The sequence below is a fragment of the Serinus canaria genome, chromosome 4, assembly GCF_022539315.1.
Source record: "Serinus canaria isolate serCan28SL12 chromosome 4, serCan2020, whole genome shotgun sequence".
Taxonomy (NCBI): domain Eukaryota; kingdom Metazoa; phylum Chordata; class Aves; order Passeriformes; family Fringillidae; genus Serinus; species Serinus canaria.
Window position 1 is genome coordinate 23,946,699 of NC_066317.1, and position 21,686 is coordinate 23,968,384.

At 43.3% G+C, this 21,686-nt stretch overlaps 1 protein-coding gene across 1 annotated transcript; it reads left to right on the forward strand.

The window, feature by feature from the left end:
* The first annotated feature begins 602 nt into the window (after window positions 1-602).
* On the forward strand, window positions 603-19,158 carry LOC103826260 (rho guanine nucleotide exchange factor 38). Its single transcript, XM_009101548.4, has 4 exons — window positions 603-917; window positions 11,553-11,752; window positions 14,214-14,337; window positions 19,007-19,158. Exons 1-4 carry the CDS (start codon window positions 731-733, stop codon window positions 19,156-19,158), a joined length of 663 nt encoding a protein of 220 aa, XP_009099796.2. The 5' UTR covers window positions 603-730.
* Window positions 19,159-21,686: the final 2,528 nt, after the last annotated feature.

Consider the following 21,686-nt stretch of genomic DNA (forward strand, 5'->3'; position numbering starts at 1 on the left):
CCTGGTTTGAGACAAGCATCAGCTCCACGCTGCTTCCTACCTCCCAGAGGGGCTTTCATGTCCTTCTCAGCCCTTTCCTTCCTTGTCCTGGGGGATTGGTCGCCTTTCAAACCTGTAGATCCAGAGTTTCCAGCCCAAAAGCTACACCCGTCAGTGGGGTCAGGAGACTGGCAGATGCAACTTGATCCGCAAGGAGCCGGGGTTCTGACCAGGCTGCCGGAGTGAGGGCCGAGTGGGTGGCTGGTCTCCCCTTTCCATTGGCCTTGCTCTCTGCTTCCGCCTGCCCGGCAGCGCAGAGAGGGAAGGGGTCTGCCGTGCCATAATCAGCCATCTCCCTGCCAGAGCCGGGAGGGGGCAATTCCCGCTTCTCTGTGCCGGCACCCCCGGCCCTGCGACGGGGTGAGGAGCGTGCCCTGCAGCAGGGAGAGGGCCTGGGAATGGCTGCGGTTTGGGGCTGGCTCCGAAAGCGGCCCCGCCAGGCGCGCTTGCACACAGGGCAGGTGAATGCAAACGCTGCCCGGGGCGGCAGCTTCCCGGGGGTGGAGCTGCTCCGGCACAGGTGGCAGGGCTGAGCCCGGGGCCCTGCGGAGCCTGGCGAGCCCTGCTGCAAACCCAAGCCCAAAGCAACCAGCCTTCACCTGGGCAGGGTGGTCACCTGCCTGAATATCGAGCTATTGTCCCCCTCCTCCACCAGCAGCAGCAGCGTCAGGCAAGGGTGTCCGTGGCGAGCATGGACTGCCCGGGGAAGGAAGGCACCGCAGGAAGGAAGAGGAATTTGACCCTGCTAAGGAACAAGCTATACATGGGGCAGAGGAGGAGGACGGAGCCCGTGGTGGAGAGCACCACCACCGCCGGAGACCACGGCAACTTGAGGAGGAGTCAGTCCGACCGGACAGAGTACAGCCAGAAATTGCAAGGTATTGGGGAAGCTTGTTTGGTGCTCTGCTGCCTGGGATGCTCTGAGCTGGGGTGGTGTCTCCATGCCCTCCAGGCTGCAGCCTTCAGATAAAGAAGGGAATGGCAGGCTCTGCCCCCCACCCACAGGTGGAATGAGCAATGGCCCCTCTCAGCCTTGCCCCCCACCTCCAGACTGTGACATGTTCCCCCTAATTATTCTAAATGGTGTCTTGTAGATGGGACACAAAATATAATTGAAGGTTTTGGTGAGTGCCTGCAAAACTCGTATGCAACCCAAACCTTTCTCATCCACCAAAATACATTTGCAACACAAACAGTAATGTGAAAATAGGATGGCTCCATCCTATCTGTCTTTGGCTGTCGTATTAAGCAGGGTATGTGCCAAGTCATTAGAGGCATCAAGGACTTTTTTTTTTTTCCTCGATTAAAAATATTGTGGTCTATAAACTGTTGCATAGATTGTACAAGCCTGTACTAAAGTATGTCCAAATACATGTTTGGATGGATATACTGATGCAAATTATACCATTCTGTGATTATGAAGAGAGAGTTGCTTTTCAAATAACCAAATTGCATATGGACCACAAATTGTAGTAAAGTATGTCAGTACTGGGTTTGTCAATCAAAAATTAAATGTGATGCCACAAATTGAGGAAAAGCGTGAAGAATGTGAATAGCAATTTCTGGGAGTGCTCTGGAACACCAACGGAGGAATTTCTGTGGGTTTCCAGGGTCTTCAAAAACAGCGTTTGAGTATTATAATACCATAAGTGTGTATTACTAATAGTGCTATAACTGCTTAGTGGCAGTCATTCCTGCAACCATAATCCTTTATGAGGAAATAAAATAGAAAAATACTTTGGATTGCTGTATTGTGGTTTTGATGCACTTAATTAGGAAGTAGCATTGCTTCAGAGAGACAATAAAAGCAGAAAATAAAATAATAAGCCTGAAAATAATAGGTTTTCTATGGGGACTACTTATGCTGAGAACAGAGAGGTTCATCAATTTTGCTATTCCTGCCTCATGATAGCTAATCAATGAGAAGGTGAAAAATACTCAGGTCAGGCCCACGATTCAGGAATCTGGCAGGGGTGGTTCAGAGTAAAATCATGGGTCGCTGTGGCAAGCTTATGGCACACGTCCCATCAAAACAGCAGCTTTTAACTCCTAAATGGGGTTGGCCTCACCTGGTCAAGGTTATCAGCGAAGTATCCAGCAAAAAGGTGTGAAATCTTTCTGTCCTGTGTCAGCCGCGTTCAAGCTATGAATGTCTCCAGTTTAAAATCTGCAGCCGAGGCGGTGGGGAAGCCCAGGAAGTCATGGCAGAGCATGAGGTTATGCTTATGGCAGCAGTCCAAGGAGACAGTAAATCCAGCTTTACAGCTCCTGCCACATGCTGAGATGGCCACGGCCGCGTATTGCAAAGCACGGGCTGGTATCAGCTCACTCTGTTTGCTTGCCTTTGTTTGAGAGAAACTGTGATGGGTTAAAAAGGTACCTGCAGGCTTTGCATTGGATTAGAAGTTGCCTGTCCTCTGAGGGAAAATACAAAGGAAGTAGAAATTTCTATAAAGTATATTTGCAGTCACCATAGAATTGCAGTTGTGTGCCAAGGCCTGACCTGGATCAAACTTTTCTGAGGAAGATGTGTCTGAATCTGATAACGATCACGGATCCCGGACCTATGTGCTGCCTGCCAGCTCTTACGCTATGCTTGTACACCTTTGTGTTCTGCACTTCTCTCGTAGCACTTGGATGCAAAGCAGCTTACAGCGAGGAAGTGGTTTTGTTGGCACAAAGCTTTTGAGTTTTCCATTCTTGTTAAGAAAACCAGCAGCTCTGTTGGTGGCAGCTTGTCTGGTGTGTGTCACCTGGTCGGGACTTTCTGATCACCTTAGAGTGGTAAATGCTTTGTAAAAAAGATACAAGTTGTTATTTTCACTTGCTTCCAAGACGAATTGAGGGAAAGCTCTGTGTTTAGTTGCCTCTCCCTTCTATTGCCTCCTGTTAATATGTTCTCTAACACATAATCTGCAGACCTGGGGTAGGTATTAGCACAGACAAGGACGTGTAAGACACACGGATACAACAGCAGCAAGCCCTGCAGAAGGAAATCTCCCATAAGTGGGGCGGGTTCCCACAGGGGCTGCAGGACCCTGCTCTGTGCTAGTGGCCGGCAGCCCGGGCAGAGCTCATGGACCACGGTGTCTTTGCGCACCTCGGCGCCTGCATCAGCATTGCAGTACATTTGTGCAGGGCGAAAGGCACAGGCGCAGGCGAGGCACCGCTCAAAGGCCTTTCCAGCCCCCTGCAGACTCTGAAGGTTTCCCTGAGTAGGAAGCGGGCTGTTGCCCTTCACAGCCATTTCAAGCAGCTCTGAAGTATATGCTCAAAATGCAGCTCGGTGTGGTGGAAATAGAGGTCCCCAAATAAAAGCCTGTGAAGAAAACAAAACAAAAAGCCCAAGAGAGCAAGCAGTCAGGCATAAAAACTCCTAAGAATTCAATTTCTGCGCTTGGATTTCTTTTAAGTTTTGTTTTATACTGTAGACTAATGTTTTCTATGAAAAGGGAGAAGGAGCCTTTCTCACTCTAGATCTCCAGGGTAATCGAGGTGGTTTGTTCTGCCAGTCTACAAACAGCAGTGCACAATAGCATTGCCCAAGGTGAAAACTTCTGCAAGTGTTTTTCACTTTAAAATTAAGGATTTGTTAAGACACAAGAAAGCATTTTCATGGTTAATGACTATAGTAGATATATCTATTCAATAGCTTATCTGGTGTGAATGGCCGTGCAACGTTTCCTGACTTTACTCTTTTTAAAAAGGAAATAAGATGCAAAGTAACTATTATATTCTCAAGGAGCTTGGCAAGTATCCGTGCCTGTACTTCAGCTCATCCTGTGAGATAACCAAATTCCTGCCATCCCCATTTTAGATAGGGGAAAATAAGGTGATTGCCATCAAATGCCAGGTTCATGATAAAACCATGCAGTCATTTAGAACTCAGATTACACTTGCATACTTGGAAGAGTCCAGGAATTGGACCTTGATCAGGCCGTATATATTTCTTCCATCAACTGGACATTATTTTTCTGGAGAGGGAAGAGTGGGGTTGAGGAAAATAAATTCATTAGCATCTGTGGTGGAGATGCAGAAATAATATCAAGGATCATTATAAGAGCTAAGGCAGAGCTCCTGTGACATTTCTATGCATTGCTCTGCTCTACATTCACTAGAAAATTCAGCAAGTATGTTCTTTCAAGAGGAATGAAGAAGTTGCAAAACAAAAAGTGATATTTAGCATCTCTATCTTCAAATGTATTATCTATATCTGGTTAACTGGTATGAGCTGTCTTTTCTATAGTGAAAATCCATCAGTAGCAGCTTTAAAAGTAACTCTATTAATATTTATGTATTGTATAAATGTTGGGATCAGTCTTTGAATTAACCCAAAGCTTCCAGTCTGTGAGTACCTGTGTATTTCAATAAAAGGGGTTTGCTTGATGCAGTTATTGGCACACAAATGTTTGCAAGATCAGGGCAGATTAGCATACAGTGTGTCATGGGGATAGATGCTATTAACTAAAAAGGGCACACCATGAAAAGGCATCTGAAGCATAGTTCACTGTCTGTTAAGTTTTGGGCAGGTTGCTGGTTCTTTGTTAATAATTATATGCCAAACTATGCTTGCTGAGAAAAATGAGCTACAGAAAGCAGTGAGTTTCCTGGAGGAATCAGAGCTCACATTTTCAGTGCTCAGCAAAACAATTAATGCCTCCAAAAAGCACCTTGTCTTACAATTATTACATATTAACTCCCTTACAGCTTTGGCTGTGAATGGGTCAACTGCCCTGGTAAAAGATTTGCACAAACTTGAATTTAAAATGCATCAGGGACATACCTGTATTAGATAGTGATTCAAATCACACAGCTACCACAATACACTTCCTCAGAGCTCATGTCTGAACCCTGAATGCCATGCGTTTTCTCTGTCTAGTGTAGTTATGAAAAATAACTAACACCAGTAACGATGCAGAAACCAGCAAAATTATATAAATTCTTGGAAAGCTACCATGGTGTACAAAAAGCTACCTTGGTGAACAAAATCCCAGCCAGAGGCAACTCATCCACCTTTGCTCCATCCCAAGCAGGGCACCGTTCTCCATCCCATCCTCCTCCCTGCTTGCAGAGCACACCACTCCTTCCTGCATGGGCTGCCCATGCTGTCAGCTTCTTGCACCTCCCACCAGGTGTAAAGATCCCCTGTGCCACTCCCCAGTTCCTTGTTTGCTTTGTGCTAGCTTTCTGTGGACTACGATGCAGATAATATCTTATTTCACTGCAGAATGTATTGATCCGTGCAGCGGCTGGCTTGCTAAAGTGCAGTAAGGAGTAAAATTTCAGGTTATTTCCTGACGTGCAGGAGATGGCTCAATGAAAATTCTCCCCCCTGTGCCCTGGGATGAGAAGTCATGATCTAATAAATACTTCTATTTTCTCCCATGCAAATTTAGGCTCAGGGGTTCTAATTCTGTTAACTTGTGCTGCAATAAAGCTGGAGTTAATCCTTGAACTTATTGCAGTGTCTGTCAGGGAAGTGAGCTCATCTTTTTGGAGCAGAATCCATTTTGTGCCGCAGTGTTTGCACAGCACTTAGCACAACCAAGCCCTGCCTTGGGGCTGAGGACTCTTAGGAGCTACCACAGGAGAATTGGGAACTGCAGCCGAAGGGAAGACTGGGACACAAGGAGGGTTGGTTATGGATCCTCCTCTGAGCATATTAGCAAACATTTTATTAATTGGGATACTTTGCTTTGTGGGCCACAGTTCATACAGCTTATCCATGCCAAATCTTGAGGTGCTTGTGTCCTGGAGGAAGCGGTTCAGGTACAGCCCTTCCTCAGTTCCTGCTCTATTAACATATTAGCTCAGTGCCACAGGGGTGGTGTATTTATACCGGTATGTGACACCCTGGGAAGGTTTATTTGTAAGTATTGGAGCTAACAATAAGGGCATTCTTCTGTCACCTGATGATAAGCTTTCTTCCCTTCCACCATGGTCACATGGGAGCTCTCTGTAGTCCTGTCAGCACACACATAATTAGAGCGGTCTGCTGTCAAGGAGTTGAAGAAAGAACCTGCACGTTGAATGTAAATATTCTCTGTACCTTATGGAACAGAAAAATGATCAAAGATTTAATGACCTAATTGCATGGAAGTCTCTGATACAGATTTTATAAGCAAACATGTTGCCCAGGAGTATGGATGCAAGGTCATACTGGTCCTGCAGTGTTTTCTTCCTGGGTTCAGAAAAGGGGCTTTTTGCATGTTTTACTCACAGCCTGTGTACAGCAAACCTGCTTCTGAACAATGCTGCTGCCATGGGTTTCTCAGTAAAAGAAAAAAAGTGGTTTTCCTCAAGCCCCTCCCAATATTTTTCTATTTCAATGCCCAACTTGGTTTTCAGTGGCCCAATTTGCACCATGTTTGCACTGTATTGTTGCACTGTAAGAACTCTGGTGGGAGCTGTAAGGACACCCCATGTGGTTCCTCACAAAGGGAGGGGCATCTGGAGTAAAACTCTGGCGTGTTATCTAATGTGATGCACTTCATCTGCACATAGAGTCACATTCTGTCTTTCCCCACTGCTTGTCCTGTTTCAGGCTCCCTCACTTCCATGGATCCCAGTGTCTCAGTGCCCTGCAGCCTTCCCAGCTCCTGCAGTGGATGCAGGTGTGTAGAGAACAGACCCAGAGCGACAGCATGAGGAAGGAGAGGAAAGCTGCCATGGCAGCAGTCTCTGGACTTGGCTGCCTGCATTTCATTCCCAAATCCAGCTGATAAAAGTCGGTGTACATTCCCCTGTGTAATTGCTAGGTTATCTGAGGGTAAAGGCTATCTGAGGACTTGCTTTCACAGAGGAATAATTTATTCAGGGTGATACAAAACTCTTGTTTAACATGTGAAAACACAGTAACTCTGTAATTTGTTTGTTATACCTTGATAACTTATGCCTTCACCAGTCCCTTGTGCCAGGCAAAATCCTTGTATCTGCCCAGTGTGAGTGCAGAACTCGTGTTCCTTTGGCATCTTTCAAAGGCTGCCTAGGTAACAAAAAGGTCTGTAAATCACTCCATGCACCAGCATCACTGTACTTGTTCCTGTATTCTGTGCTATTTCCTTTGGTTCCACATGGGAAGCCCTGGATGGGGAGAAATCTGGGTCCCCACACCAAGAGCAAAGGTAATATCCAATCAGAGCATCTTACCCGGGAGGAAGGATGGATAGAACAGACCTCTTGGAGCTGCTCACTCTCTAGGCATAAAAACCAGGGAGATTTATGCACAGAGATCTCACAGCCCTGCTAGGGCTGCTCCACCAGTCGCTTGCTGTGGGTCCCGATAGCAAGCAAGTAAAATGTAAGGAATATTTCTCTATTACCTCTTCAAATATTAAGGTTTGAAAATTAAGGTATTAAATTACCTTTAACAAAAACTTTAGAAACTGATTTACTTTAGAAAATGAGGCATCCCGTTGAAAGTTATTCCTAGAGCTTTTAGTTGATACATTAAACGAGCAGCAGGTTTTTGTTACACCAGAGCAGCGAGCAGCAAAATTTTGATACATTAAGCGAGCAAGCAGCAAACTTTTTGATACAGCAGGGAGCCAGCCAATGAGCTTTGTGAAGTGGATGTGACCATTGCCGCTCTCAAAACCCTCTGGAAAAGCAAACGCCTAAGCTGTCACTGGGGGCTGCGTTGCAAAAATCTGCGCAGTGCTGGAACTTTTGCTGTCTGTGCTGTCCTTCGCTGTCCTGGCTGCTTCAATGAGGCTGCCCATGCTCCCCATCCCGCTCTGGTCCTGCTGCTGTGGCGCTGCTCCCTCGCTGGGTCCCTGGGCTGCTCTGGGAGAGACCTCATCAGAGAAAGACCCTCTGCACCCGCGCGGATCTCCCCCATCGCACCCTATAAGCCAGCGCTGGACCCATGGTGATGGTAATCCCTTTCCTGTGCTTCTTGTAATTTTTCTGGCATTCTCCTACTCTTCTGGTTTTCTCTCTTTCTTCCCTCTTTTATGAAAAATAAAGTCGCATTATCGCTCTGGATCCCAACATTTAACCTCGTTTGTGTTTTAATCTCGCTTTCAGGTATGTTTAGAGCCTGGTTCCTTTCTGCAGTTGTGGATTGAGGCAAACCTGCCTCTCCTCCCTTTAAGCAGATTGGAACAGTCCCCCAGTACCTGCCCAGGGCCTAGAAGAAAGCTGCTGTATTTGCACATTGCAAACTCTGTTCCTCCATGCTCTCACCACATTGTGGGATGTCTCCATCTGGGGGACATCTTTAGACTTCACACTTGCAATAAGTTGTTTTTGTAAGATATGTGGCTTCTTTGTCCTTGTCATCACATAATGAACCTCTTGTTTCATGCAACTAGAGCCGTGTACTTCAACACACGGTTGAAAGACCTCAGTCATCTCCCAAGGAATGTCCTTCAGAAAGGCAACTCCTGCAGATAGCTGACATCGCAAAAGCATTGATTACAAACATTGCCTTCTGCTTTTTATTCTTATGTCTAGTGAAAGTACCAGATAGTTTTTTGTAAGCTGGGCTTAAGATGCAATGGTTTAACAATCTATTCAACAGGCTATTTTTTCATTTTTCAATACCTGGTATCTCTGAGGACAAATGAGTCAAATTCTTACTGTATCAGTTAGTCCTCAGCGATGTCTTTTCCTGCTAATCCTCTCTTCAACTGTTTTAGGGCTGGTACACATTACCAGGTAGAAATTAGTCTGATTGTATTCCAGATATGCTCTCACTGTTTGTGCGTTCATTAAACTTGCACTTACTCCACAAGGATTTCAGCAAACTACTAATGTTCTCAAACTGGTCAAAAGCAATCAGCTGAACATGAAATCATACGTTTTGTCTGTAATCATCACTTCAAGACCTTGCTGTTGCATTCTGTAGAGACAGATATGCCTGAAATGAAAAAGTGAACATATTGAGTGAAAATGGAAAATTATATTACATTTAACTAAAGGAAACATTTATTAAAATACATGTTTTCTATAAGGAAACATACTCTAACTGATATTTCTCGTGATTACTTCTTCCTGTTGAGAATAATTGTTCTTTCCCGGTATTACTATCTATCATGCAATAATGATAATAGATGAGCCCTGACATAATTCGAGAATCAAATTTGATCAGGGCTATCTAATGATACAAACTGAAAAACAGCCTCTCGAGGGATTGTGACTTCCAGCCTGAAGTGAAATACAGTGGCTTTTTTTGCTCATATAATGGCCTCCCCTGCCACCAGTATAAAAGATTAGAAAGTTTTTTTATAGAGCATCTTGTGTTTACCTTAAAATTCCCTCTGATATCATAACATCTGTGTCAGAGACAAAACAACACTTCTGAGTTCTTCCTCTCTGTGCTTTCTCAGGAGTTGCCCTGAACTCTTCACACACAGTTACATGCATGCCGACAGTTTCATACCCAATCTCAAGAAAAGTCCTGATTTTGGTACAAAAGTGAAATAGAAATGGATTGTTCCTTGTTCATATGGTTCCTTGTGAATTTATAAATGTGGTTACATACTGCAAGATTTTAGTATAAAAAGTACCTGCTGCTTTATCATGTCAGCAGCAGGCAAGGTGGTCCCGTTCTGCAGCCCTAGCAGTAAATTTCTCCGAGGGAGTTGTGAAGTGATATTGGTACCAGTTTTGCTCTCCTCCTCACTAAGAGTGGAGTCTGTGATATTCAGCACACAGCACCTTTAGTGCATGAGCTCTGCAGCAGCACAAACTCATCAGTGCAAGGTTAAGCTTAAAATTCTTTTGATAGCCAAGGCCTTGCAGAGTGGAGACATTTTCTTCATGTTTCTGTTTCATTGTCTCTGTACAAACTCGAGGACAAAATGTTCATGCCTGTGTTATACACAAACTTCAAGGCTAAAAAGTCCAAGCTGAAAAGTGTATCTAAATACAAAAAAGTTGGAGAAAACATCTCCCCTACTCCTCTGCCTTCCATTCCCCCACCCAGATTTGTTTAGGTTCTTGGTCCTCACTGTTTAAAACTAGTGGTGTAGAGACAGACGTGCCGTCCTAAAAGCAGCTATCTGTGGTCACATCAGTCTCACTTGAAAGCCTGTTCGGAGAGTCATTAATAAAAAACCTGTCCATTCTGAGTTGTAGGAGGTATGGACGAAGATTATAGATTTGATTTATTGTATTTTACACCTCTTGTTGCAAGATGGCTCAAAGCCCTCTGTCCTGAATGCTGCTTGGCTCCCACAAGTCCAGCTGTGGGCTATCCTCCACCCCCTTGGCTGGTGTTTTATGGGTGAGTTGTGCTGTTTGACGCTCACTGGGGTGCTCTTTACCTTACCCTTAACAATCCAAATAACTGCAATATCATCAGAGAGCAAAGCACCTGATACTGCTTTTTATTACCTCCTTCAGTACAGTCTGTACAAGAAGCTGACTTGAGGGTGTAGCAGTGTGATTGTCAGCAGAGATTCCCATCCTTTGCTGCTGAGCAATAAAAGCTGGGGCTGTCATCACATCAGCCCGAGTGATGCAGACCGGAGCATGCTAATGATATGTCCATCTTTGTTGGTACTCTGCACCATCTTGTGGCTAGCAGAAAAACACTAGAATAGCTTCTGAAATCTTCCACTTAGGTCTTTTTTGGTTTTGTTTTTGGGTTTTGTATGTGTGTTTCTTAATGAAAAATACGGATTGTCAGTGCCCTTTTTACAGCTGACATGGATCTCTTCAGGCTGGCTTACAGACCAGCAAGTGGGAAGACCATCATTACAAATAAGTAGGTTGTGTGCAGGTCACATAAATTACCCATCTGTAGAAGAGTCACTTGCATTTTCCTGGATTTGAAACAAATCAGATATCTAGGTGTTAAGTACTGAAAAACAGTGAAGAATGTCCTAATCCAAATGATCTCTGTTGTTAGTAGAAATGGTTGTTATTGATCATTAAATGTTTCCTCATATTCTTCTTGAATTCCTTTGTCTCTTTCAAAAAATTATTTTTAAACAGAGCTGGAGGATTCATCATCAGTGTTAGTAACATTGTCTTCACTTTAAAGTTTGTCATCCAGTACTTGCAGTCCTCAATTTCCCGTGAATAGACTCAATGTTACATTGTACAGAACAAAGGTTATTATTGTGAAGCTTTTTTATGGTAAACAGCCTTTTTCTTTCACAGGAGCACATTTTTTCCATCCTCCAAATCATAATAGATGTCAGACAACTACTGTTTTCAAAGGAGTGGAAGGGCATCAGCTATCCTGGAATTTCAGTGTGACAAGAATTAGACTCTCCTGTGCTCCATAGAAAATTTCTGCCCGATACCAAACATCTAAATCAGAGGAGCTGGTGATGGGTTATCCCCTTAACGCCAATTGGACGAGTTGCTTGGGCATACCCCTGTCCACTTTTAGAAGAAGGGGATGGGATGACACTCAGTCTGATTTGGGTTTGCCATTTCTTATGCTTCTTTTCCTGCTCGCCATGGCCGTTTGTCCACCACCCACAGTCATGCAGGGCAGGCTGAGTGGGCATGTGGAATTATGACTCTCCTCACAAATCTCTTCCCTTTTTTACCAGAAAAAATGGCTCCTCAGGCAGTGTCCTCAACCCCTGCCACCCCGCTGCAGGAGGATGAAGAAGAAGTAGAAGAAGTCAGGCGACGCATGATGGCCAGGAGGGTGAAAATCATCGCAGAACTCCTGCAGACGGAGAAAGACTATATCAGTGACCTGGATCTCTGCATCCAGGAAGTGATTCAGCCCCTGAGAAACATGCAGGTGAGTCCTGGGGGCGGAGGATGAGGCGGTGATGCCAAGGTCTCAGCTCAGCCACGTTCTGCTTACAATCTCTGTGCAAGTACAAGTGTCAGCAGGAGAGTGACGTGGTGCTGGGAGCGGGTCTGGAGCCAGCGCTCTGGGATGTGATGTGTCAGGGCTCTGGTGAGGAGCATGGAAGGTCAGATATGCTCCTGGCCACTTGTGCTGAACTTGCATAAAGCCTGCATTGAGGTACTTGTCCAGAGGCCAGCTTGGATATCACATCCCTGCCTATGGGCTGCAGCAGCAGCTTCCAGCTCTCCCTTCTGCTCTGTAGTTATAACCCTTGTTATGTGCCACAGCAGATGTTTACTGGTACCTCAAAATGAAGTTTTCTCCCACAGTAGAGACTGGAATGGCATGAACCTCTGCATCAAGGTTAAATTCAATTGTTAAGATAACTTTATCCATCCTTTCAGACAGTTGTAGTGGATAAATACCATGCTTGACAGGCCAGTGAGGACTTGGGATATTTGTATTCCACACAAAAGAGGTACATTTAAGAAAGAAGGCTCATAAACTACCTTTCATGGAAAAGACCTTATTAGGTCAATGATACCTATTTTCTTTTTCAGCTGAGACTTCAAAGAGCACCTTTTCCTCAACAGTATTTCAATTTGTAGAAAAATGGTGCTGGAAATAGAGGAAATTGTCCAGAGAATGATTTGTGTTTGTGAGGCCTGAAACATAACGTCCACACAGGCTGCATAAATGATATCTGTTGCAGAAATAGAATAAAATAATTTTAAACCAACCTTAACCCATGTAATCTTTGTGTAGGGTTTTGTATTAAACTGGTGACAAAATACAGGTGCAGAGGCCAAAATGTCTTTAGGTGACATTAGCAGTGCCTCAACCTGTGCTGCTGAAACTCCTGCAGGACATTTTTGCTTTTCTAAAACTCTGTCAGAATTTGCTCCAAGCCATTCTCAGAAGAGCTGCCATCTGCTGATATAACTTTAAGGGGTTCTTGACTTCCTCTTCTGCCCTGACTTGTTTATCCACTCAAAAGTAGTCTCCACTTGACTTCCTCCCCAGGCTGGCCAGAGCCAAGCAAGAGTATTCCCTGGCTGAACTTGCTGAGATTTTTGACAAATGTGCCATATTCTGTCACTCTTTTTCACCCAACTGAAAGCATTCTTTTTGATTCTGTCCTTTGTCACTGTGTTAATGTGTGGAAGTGTTCATGCATGATGTAGTTCCAAATATTATGTAGACATGCCGGGGAGGAGGTCAGAAGTCCTGCGCTAGATGTATACAGGAAAAGTAATTTAGAGATTGTAACTGTTTTAATCTAATAACCTCTGCATTTTTGAAAGGCTTTCAGGAATGTTAGATGGTTTTAATGCTAGCTCGCCAATGAACTACCATATTGAAAGTTTATAATGTGTTTAGAAAATTGGTCTAGGCAATAAATCTGTTTCATATTTCCAAATGGATAAAACATGTTTTAGCCCCTATAATGCTTATGAAGAAATTAACTGCATCAGTACTGAAAGTGTATTTCTGATTTTGTTACAATTGCATGCAATTTGATCCTCCTGGCATCTGGTAAGCTGCTATGTAAATCAGCAGTTCTCTTCCAAATGGAGAGGTAGGCTCAGAAAGTATTGATATGGGTGATGAAATTGGTCTTGTCTTTGTTCTCAGTATGAGCACATTACCACTGGTTATCTCCAATGATCCCTGAATAGTAACTATTGCCCTTCTGTGCAATGAGAAGTATGTGTCCTGGAAATCTTTTATTTCCAGTGAGATGAGGAGGGACACAGAACCAAATTTTCTGTTGGTAGAAATGGATACAATTCACTGAAATCCATGTTGTGTGCCCAGGCTCTGTAAGACGTTCTTTAGGTTGCATTCATATCCTGAATTAGAAATGTGTTTCTTTTAATGGAAGTTATATGATCTTGACTTTGGATTTATAGGACAACTAACTTTAAATGGCACCAGCTATCTAGAAGTCTTTGTACCTGGTAGCTGGCACCAAAGTGCCAAGCTCTCAGTTTATGTAGTGGCCTCTGATAGTGAGTGGTAATCAGGGAATCAAACCCACTGCCAGCTATTGTTTTCCCCAGTGGGAAAGCAAACAAACATTTCAAAGCCAGCTAAGGATCTTTTCTTTATTCAGATGATAATATTTATTTCCTTCCTAGGTAAACAGTTTCAGATTAGGGATAGTTCAAAATAAGGTTAAAAACACTTGATAACATACACTTTGTCAACTGCGTCAACCACATTATACTAATGTGAAAATTGTGTATGTGTCCTTGAAGTCACAAGGAGGATGTTTATATGAGGTTTTGCAGAAATGGTCTTCCTGGAGTGTTGAATACTCAGGGCATAGCAAGAGAAGCTGTGTAATACACAACGTCCTTCTTTATCCTTTGTCAGTAGCTGCTTAATATTTGTATTCCATTAGATTGCTCGCTTTGACGTGGATGGCTTGTTTAGCAACGTTGAATTGGTCCATCAGCTATCAACCAAACTGCTGTCATTGTTGGAAGAAGCCACAACAGATGTGGAACCACCCATGCAAATAATCGGTATGTTTACTGTCCTCTTGAGTTCTACAAAGCTACGTGAAAGAATAAACATAACACTCTCCTGTCCTCTGCTCTCATCAGACTTAGCTAGTACCCCTCTCAGAGGCTGGTGTGCTAGAAGCTGTCCAAAATGACACAGGAAAAATGACATGTGAAACCTGTCCACTTGCTGTACTGTACTTGTATGATTTGAACGGCTTTTTTTTTTTCAATCCTCTGGATGCCGATGGTAATGAATGATAAGGGGAGGAGCATTATGCAAGGAATTACTGCCTGCAGGCTTACGGCATTCCTAATACTGTCCTTTCCGTACTGCCTGCCGTCCTTACTTCCCCCCTTACCGTTAAGTCCTTCATTCCCTTTTATTTCTTTCTTATCTTTACCCCTTTCTGCTTTTTCTGTCCTTGCTTTCTTTCTGTCTTCCGGCCCAACTCTTATCTTCCTTACACCCGTCCTTCCTTCCTTCCTTCCTTCCTTCTTCCTTCCTTTCCTTCCTGCTTCCTTCCTCTCCCTCCTTCCTTCCTTTCTTCCTTCCATTCCTTCCTCCCCTTCCTCCCCTTCCTTCCTTCCCTTCCTTCCCTTCCTTCCTTCCTCTTCCTCCTTCTTCCTGCCTTCCTCCTTCCTTCCCTTCCATCCTCCTTCCTTCCGTCCTCCTGTCCCTTCTGACCCATTCGGAGAAAATGGGTTTAGAATGAGTAAAACCTGTTGCAATAAGTTATACAAATTACTGTTAAGATCTGTTTCATCTAGTTTGATATTGCCTACCTAAATCCACTTGTGCTGACTCAAACTCTTATTTCTCATACTCAGAGTTGTGCCATTCAGGAAAAGCATTAGAAATGTTTGGAATAACAAGCATGTCAAACCCCAGCCCACCCCAAACACTGTAAACATGCATCTACTGGTGATACAGATCCTGTAAGAGGTGGTTAAATGTGCTTGACAGGACATGGACAGTAGAGAAAATGTAATGAATCTGAAGTTTGTGGGATTCTGTGTGGGAATGTCTGTAGGAATCACAGGTATTTTCTGCAAACAGGTTGGCCCTGGATATGTCACAACAGTCACAAGTCCTGCAGGTGTGGTCATGAAATTAAGGCTGTGATTCATGTGACATTCTGGCACAGCTGGAGAGATTTAATAATTTACCAGCACACATCAGCTCTCCCATGGCTGCTTTGTCAGTGCAGAGGCACCTTAGGGTAAGCTACCTTAAGGTATCAGATGAGAACTCTGAATTTGCTTCAGTGCAAAGTCAGACAGTTTAGTTTAAAAAATTAAACAGTTCTGTTTAAAAAAAATCCAGCTGTGATTCAGAGGTCAAGAGAGGTTCTTTCTTTCCTAGCCTGAACACATACCACAGGTAACACCTTATAAAAAGTCTCCCTCTTCTCTCAAATAATTGGGTAAAAATATCAGTTGCCACTTTACTAAGAAACAGGATATTAAAGCATAAGAGGCTTGGGAAAAGTATTAATTCTAGCACGTCTCAATCTGGTTTGCCAAGGCAACAGCTTAACGTAGTTTGATGCGTCTGTGTTGTTTGGCAGTATTTCAGTAAAAGTGCATCATGATGAGTCATACTCTTAATAAGCAATGTTCTATTCTAGCAGGAAGTGCCTTTCTCACAGCCAAGAGAATCATTCTATTAGTTCCCTGCCACATTCAGAAGTAAAGACAAACAATTTCATCCACCTATTAGGGTGTATTTCTGCAGAATGAGACAAAGAACCATGAAAATGCATGGGATCATTGATCACAGAGTTGGCTAACTTATGACAGGAAAAAGGTTGTCAAATAAGGTGTGAGACATTCTTCTGAAGGCTGAGACAAAAATAGGGAGAATAATTGCATCACTGTAAGCAGTAAGTTAGTAGGCTTATTGTCCTCTGAAAGTACATCAAAGTAATAATTTTGTTTTCAGGATCTTCAGTGTAAAAGTTTTTGAAGCCAGTCTACAGAAAAAGCACACTCATCATATTCTGTCATGTTTATGTATTTAAAAATATTGTATTGAAGTATCTTACTTTGGAAGGCAACCCAATCATGGTGAGGCTCAAAAGAACTGATAATTCACTGCTTTGAAAGAAAAACAATGTGGTTGTTCATAGTCACGTCTTATTTTAGTCTGTGTTCTCCACATTTTATGCTATGTCCACATTGATGAGTGGTAATCTCCAATGGAGGCAGAGTTGCAGAGTGAGAGTTTCTGCTAAGGAGGTGCTATCCACTCTGCACATTTTAAGAGGTCTTACTTCAGCTTGGCTGTAGCCTATGCCTGTGGGTTGAGATGCCCCTTATGGTTGGACTGCTTAAGATGTGCCTTGGAGTGTGTCTTCTGGTAATTATCATCCCCAAAGGGATCCAGTTTGTATCACCCTGACTGCTCCACCACACAGCCAAGGCATGGGAGATGAGGACTAATGAGTGATTGGTTTCAAAACCCATCTCCTAATCTAGCTAAAATAGGTTAAATACCTTTTGTAGTTCTTCTATGATTTTTTTTCCCTCTCTGTTCTGGATACATATTCCTCACATTCCTCTGTATATGGAGGAATATGAAGACTTAGCTTTAGCTGTTAGACTCCTTCCTCCATCTCCTGCTGTTGGCTGTACTGGAAGCACCACTGAGAGCAACAGGGAGAAACTACTTTGTTACTCAAGTCTTCCTCCTAGGAATCTCTCAGAGTATTTTTAAAGCTGTGCCAAATACAATGTGATTTTTGTTCATAAAGCAAACTCCCACAGTGATATGTCCAAAACTCATCTGATTTGGTCCATACAGCTCAGAACCAAGACAGGCTTTAGGTTTTAGAAATCCACCTGCTGTTAAAGGCCCTGTTCATAGAATCAGCACATGATTTTTCTCATCACTGAGCATCGATAGCAGTATCTGTCACTGTGGCCCAATACTTCAGTGAACAGAACTTGCCCAGCTCTTTCCTTCTGGAGAAGCTAATTTTCAGCCTGTAGTATACACTGAAATGAGCTGTAAGGCCACAATGCATTTTTCCTACTGAAAATGTGACCTCACTAGAAGGCTTAGGATAACACAGACCATGCTAAGCACTTGGAGTTCTGTTTAATGTTAGTGCAAATTGTGAGAGCTCAGGATCTCTAGAATCGGGTGCCAAGCCTGCAGGATCAAGGTTAAGGCTTGTTAAGGTTTCCCCTTAAGTTGTTGGCTAATGAAGAGCTGCATAGAGTTCATGGGAAAGCCAGGATGTAATGTGCATTGTTAGCCATCAGCATTAGCAATAAGCACAGGGCAGAGAAGAGAGCTAAAGAGCATTTAACTGTGGGATGCTGGTGCTTTCCTGACTGTGCCCTTACAGTAACTAAAATGTACTGTGGTGGTCTTAGCTCCTCATTGTTTTTTCCTTTATTTGCACCCTGAAACCAATGTGCATTAGACAGCCCAGTTAACCTTCACTGCTAGGGCAGAAAACCCAGGGCTGTGTTACTGTGGTAACTGAATCATTTTTCACTTTAAGATGGAGCAGTTCAATGCAATGTATTATGGAACAGCACACTCTGGTCAGGATGAAACATGCAGGATGCCTGACAGCTCAGCGCTTGCTCTGTGAATGAATAGAGAGCTCCCAATTAATGCAGTGTTCAGCTTTTAACTTTAATAGTCATTGCTGTAACTCAACAGGAATGTTTATAAACATCTATTTGGACTGGTTGCCACATAGATATAATTTTCAGTAAATGCCCGACAGGAGTTTTCAGCATTGCTGTTGTTTATTATACACATTTCCAAAGATGCTGATCAGGGGGCTGCTGCGTAACTCTGTAAGAACTGAACTAATATCTCAGCAGAAGAGAGGAAGAAGGCTCTCCCTGCTCAGATTTCTTACATACACAGAACCAGACACAAGAGTTTTAGGCTGAGAGAATTAGGCTCCAGAAGTAAATGGGAAATGAGTGTAGGACTACTTTAGTGCCTCTAAAATTCCCAACTGTTCTATATGGTAAAATGGTGGTATGGAGGACTGGAGATGGAGGTATTCTCCCTCTTCAGCTGTATATACACCTAGATATTATATAAAAATGGCAGTAATCCATGGTGGTTTTATTTAATTAGGGGAGGGTTGGAGGTTTTTCTTCTGTTGTGTGGAGAAAATTCTCTATCCTAGGTCATAACAATTGCCATTTCGAGGTTTTGCAAAACAGATAAAATTGAAATGGTGAAGAGAAGATAGAGTCATTATTCCTGTTATTACCCATTTAAGTTCATATTCATGAAAAAAAGTCAAAAGGAAAGCTAACAGGCTTGCATTCATCCCTCCTGCCAGCCCATGACACAAAAATGGTCTCCCTTTATTAGTTAAGCTCTCCTGTGTGTTTTCCAATGAAGGGGCATTAAGCTGGGACAGTGAATTAGGAGGTTGTGTTTGAAGGGGTGTGAGGTATAGAGATTTCATGCTTTTCCCCTGAGGGAATTTTTGTGCATTAACACTGATATAATGGTGCCTGGCTATGACAAAGATGAGCAGCTGAGAAATACATGTAATAAATAATGCACATAAAAACACAAGATCATTTCTAAGGGAAGTAAAGTGGAAGCCAGCCTTTTTAGCTCACAGCTAATGTGGTGGAATAATAAAACTCCTTCTGAGATGCTGTTGTCTGACTTGACATGCTTTGTTTTTCTCCTTAACAGGGGAAGTGTTCTTGCAGATTAAAGGCCCACTAGAAGACACATATAAAATCTATTGCTATCACCATGATGATGCACACACCATGCTGGAATACTATGAAAAGGATGAAGAACTGAAGCAGCATTTAAGAGACTGTGTACAGTCCTTAAAGTAAGATCTTTTCAAATGATGATTTCCGTCCATAGTCAGTTGCCTGGCAGGGAACATTTTAAATGGATGTAGATGAAAGGTCCCCTGTAAATCTGGAGTTTTATAAGGCTTGCTGGGAGCTCTGGCTTATGCTGCTTTCATGAAAAGATGACAAGCCAGGGGCCATGATTAGATTTTTTTCTCTCTAAGATGGCCAAAAATAGCACAAGAAAGGTTTCTCTTTCCTTAGTTTCAGTGCCCCATACTGGCAAAAAAAAAAAAAAAAGAAAATTGCTGCATCATATCATGGGCTATTAGGAACACCTTTTCCAGTTCCCAGGAAACTTGCTGCCCCCTGTCTTCAGCATGTCTGCTCCTTGAATTGGAGCAGGCTGTTAAGGAGCTACTCAAGTTCACTGGCAGGTCTGGGCTGCTGCTACAAGGCCCCAGGCTCTGGAGCTGCTGTGTAGCTCCCAACTCCTCATGGTGGAGGTATCTGAGAGGAAACAGTGGTGGAGCAAACTGCCAATTCCCACCAGAGGCAGGTGCTTCGTGCCATTGGCTCCAATGCCAGACCCTTGGAAAAATGTGTAGAGAACTGGGGATGTTGCCAAGTAATGGATCCATCTGTCTTCCAGCGCAGCTTCCTCCTGCAGCTAGTGGCAGGGACCAGCTCATCCACTCCATGGAGAGTGCTTCTCTTCCCACCCATAAATCCCCTTGCTCCTCACTTTCCCAAGAGAATCACACAGAACTGTCAAGAGGGATCATGTCACAGATTCAGACCAGAGGTCTGGCTCCAGCTCCAGGAAACACCCATGCTGCACACTTGTAGGAGAGATGTAAAGTTATCACAAATAAAGGAGTGTACATCAGCCACAGATATTTCAGCCATACCCTAATTTGTGATTGGTCTGCAGAGATCTGTTAAGACTTAGGAGATGGGAAGTGTGTCCAAGTGAAATATGGAAAGAGTGGTAAAGGAAAGTATTAATAACATTAAAACAGAAATGCTTGCTTTGAAGACAGGTTTTGTTGAAAATGAAGCTTATCTTCTGCAACATGTTTGGCTTTTAAATAGATAACGAAGTATATGGGCAGGGTTCTCAAGTTTTAGCTACCTTGGAAGTTGAAAGAAATACATTTTCATATAAACTCAGGCCTTCAGGCTAATGGATGGGCAGGTATTTCCCCTAAGTGGGTGTTCTGGTGCTGATGCCTACAATAATCTTTCCTGACTAATCACTACTGTTGTTTTTAATCCATGCTGCTGAGGCAAGGGGACATGGAAGGAAATAAAGATAAAAGTACATCCAAGGGTGGATGTTGCCACTTGTATTCCAGAGCCAGCAAGAGGTGCTCCTGCTCCAAATTCACAGCTGGGCTTTGTGAAGAGAAAGGATATTTTGTGCTGAGCCACTGTAGCCTTTGCTAGCAGGAAGCGACAAGGACTTCCTTACAATAAAGCCTTGTTTTGCCTTATTCTTTCCTGATCAGCCTTTAAACAGGACCTAAACATAAAAGCACTGGTGTGTGTATATTATGTTGTGATTTTTCCCAGTGCCTAAAGATTGCAGTCAATTCAACTAATAAGACCTGAAAGTGCATGCTGAGGTTCAGAACTGTGGTCATCTAAAACTGTTTCTACCCAGTGGAGAATATTTGCCCTAGGAAGAAAACTGTGCAGGATTGTTACCAAATAAGTTACAGGCTGTTTTCCATTGTGAGATGTAACAAATGTGGGGGCTGGTGCTGACTATCTTTGAAAAATGTTTACTTGTTAAAGAGTGTTCTTTTCCCTTGGAAAGAATATTGCTCCACTTTAAAAAATCTTAAATGAGCTGACATTAGTAGGGGCTTCTGTGCCTCCGCTGAGTAATATCTGACATGTGAAAAACAAGTTCTATATCAGGAGCAATTTGAGAGTGGCACTCTGCACATCTGTACAGACAAATCAGATTTAATTAGCTATGTTGAGATTCCTGTTCCTTTTGACTGAAGAGGAAAAAAATCCATCCCAAAATATAGGTGTCTGCATTGGAGACATGTGCAAATCCAATTTCTGTAGAGTCCCGTGTTTCAGCAGTGATTATGCAAACTGGGGATGTTATTTGCTAGCCTAGCCAAAGAAATGCAGCTGGTAAAAATGAAAGGATGCTGGCAACTACCTGCTCAGCTTTCAGCCTGAAGTAGCTCGGTCAAGTATTACAGGGGCAGAGGGACGTCACAAGCACACAAAATGCTGACAGTGCAGAAGCAATGAAAGCAGCAGCTTCCAGATGCTCAGCTAGGCACTGGTGGGCCAGGAGATAAGAGTGCAGGCAGTCAAAAAAGTGTGGCTGAGGATGTGATGTCAGGAAAGCCTGATGCAGAGATGGAGACATTTGGGTCTCTGGCATTTGGGTTTATTCATACCATAAGAAAACATTCTTTGCACGAGTTTGCAAACAACAATTTTAAGTCACTGATGCTTTTGGTATATGCATCAACACCATCCTACTCCAGAGAGGTTTCAGTTGATGTGTGGTTTATAAAAAACTTCACAGCTTCATT

Coding starts and splice junctions, on each gene's coding strand:
- LOC103826260 (XM_009101548.4), top strand. CDS start 731: ATGGACTGCCCGGGGAAGGAAGGCACCGCAGGAAGGAAGAGGAATTTG. Junction 918..11,552: donor GTACAGCCAGAAATTGCAAG/GTATTGGGGAAG, acceptor CTTTTTTACCAG/AAAAAATGGCTCCTCAGGCA. Junction 11,753..14,213: donor AGCCCCTGAGAAACATGCAG/GTGAGTCCTGGG, acceptor GTATTCCATTAG/ATTGCTCGCTTTGACGTGGA.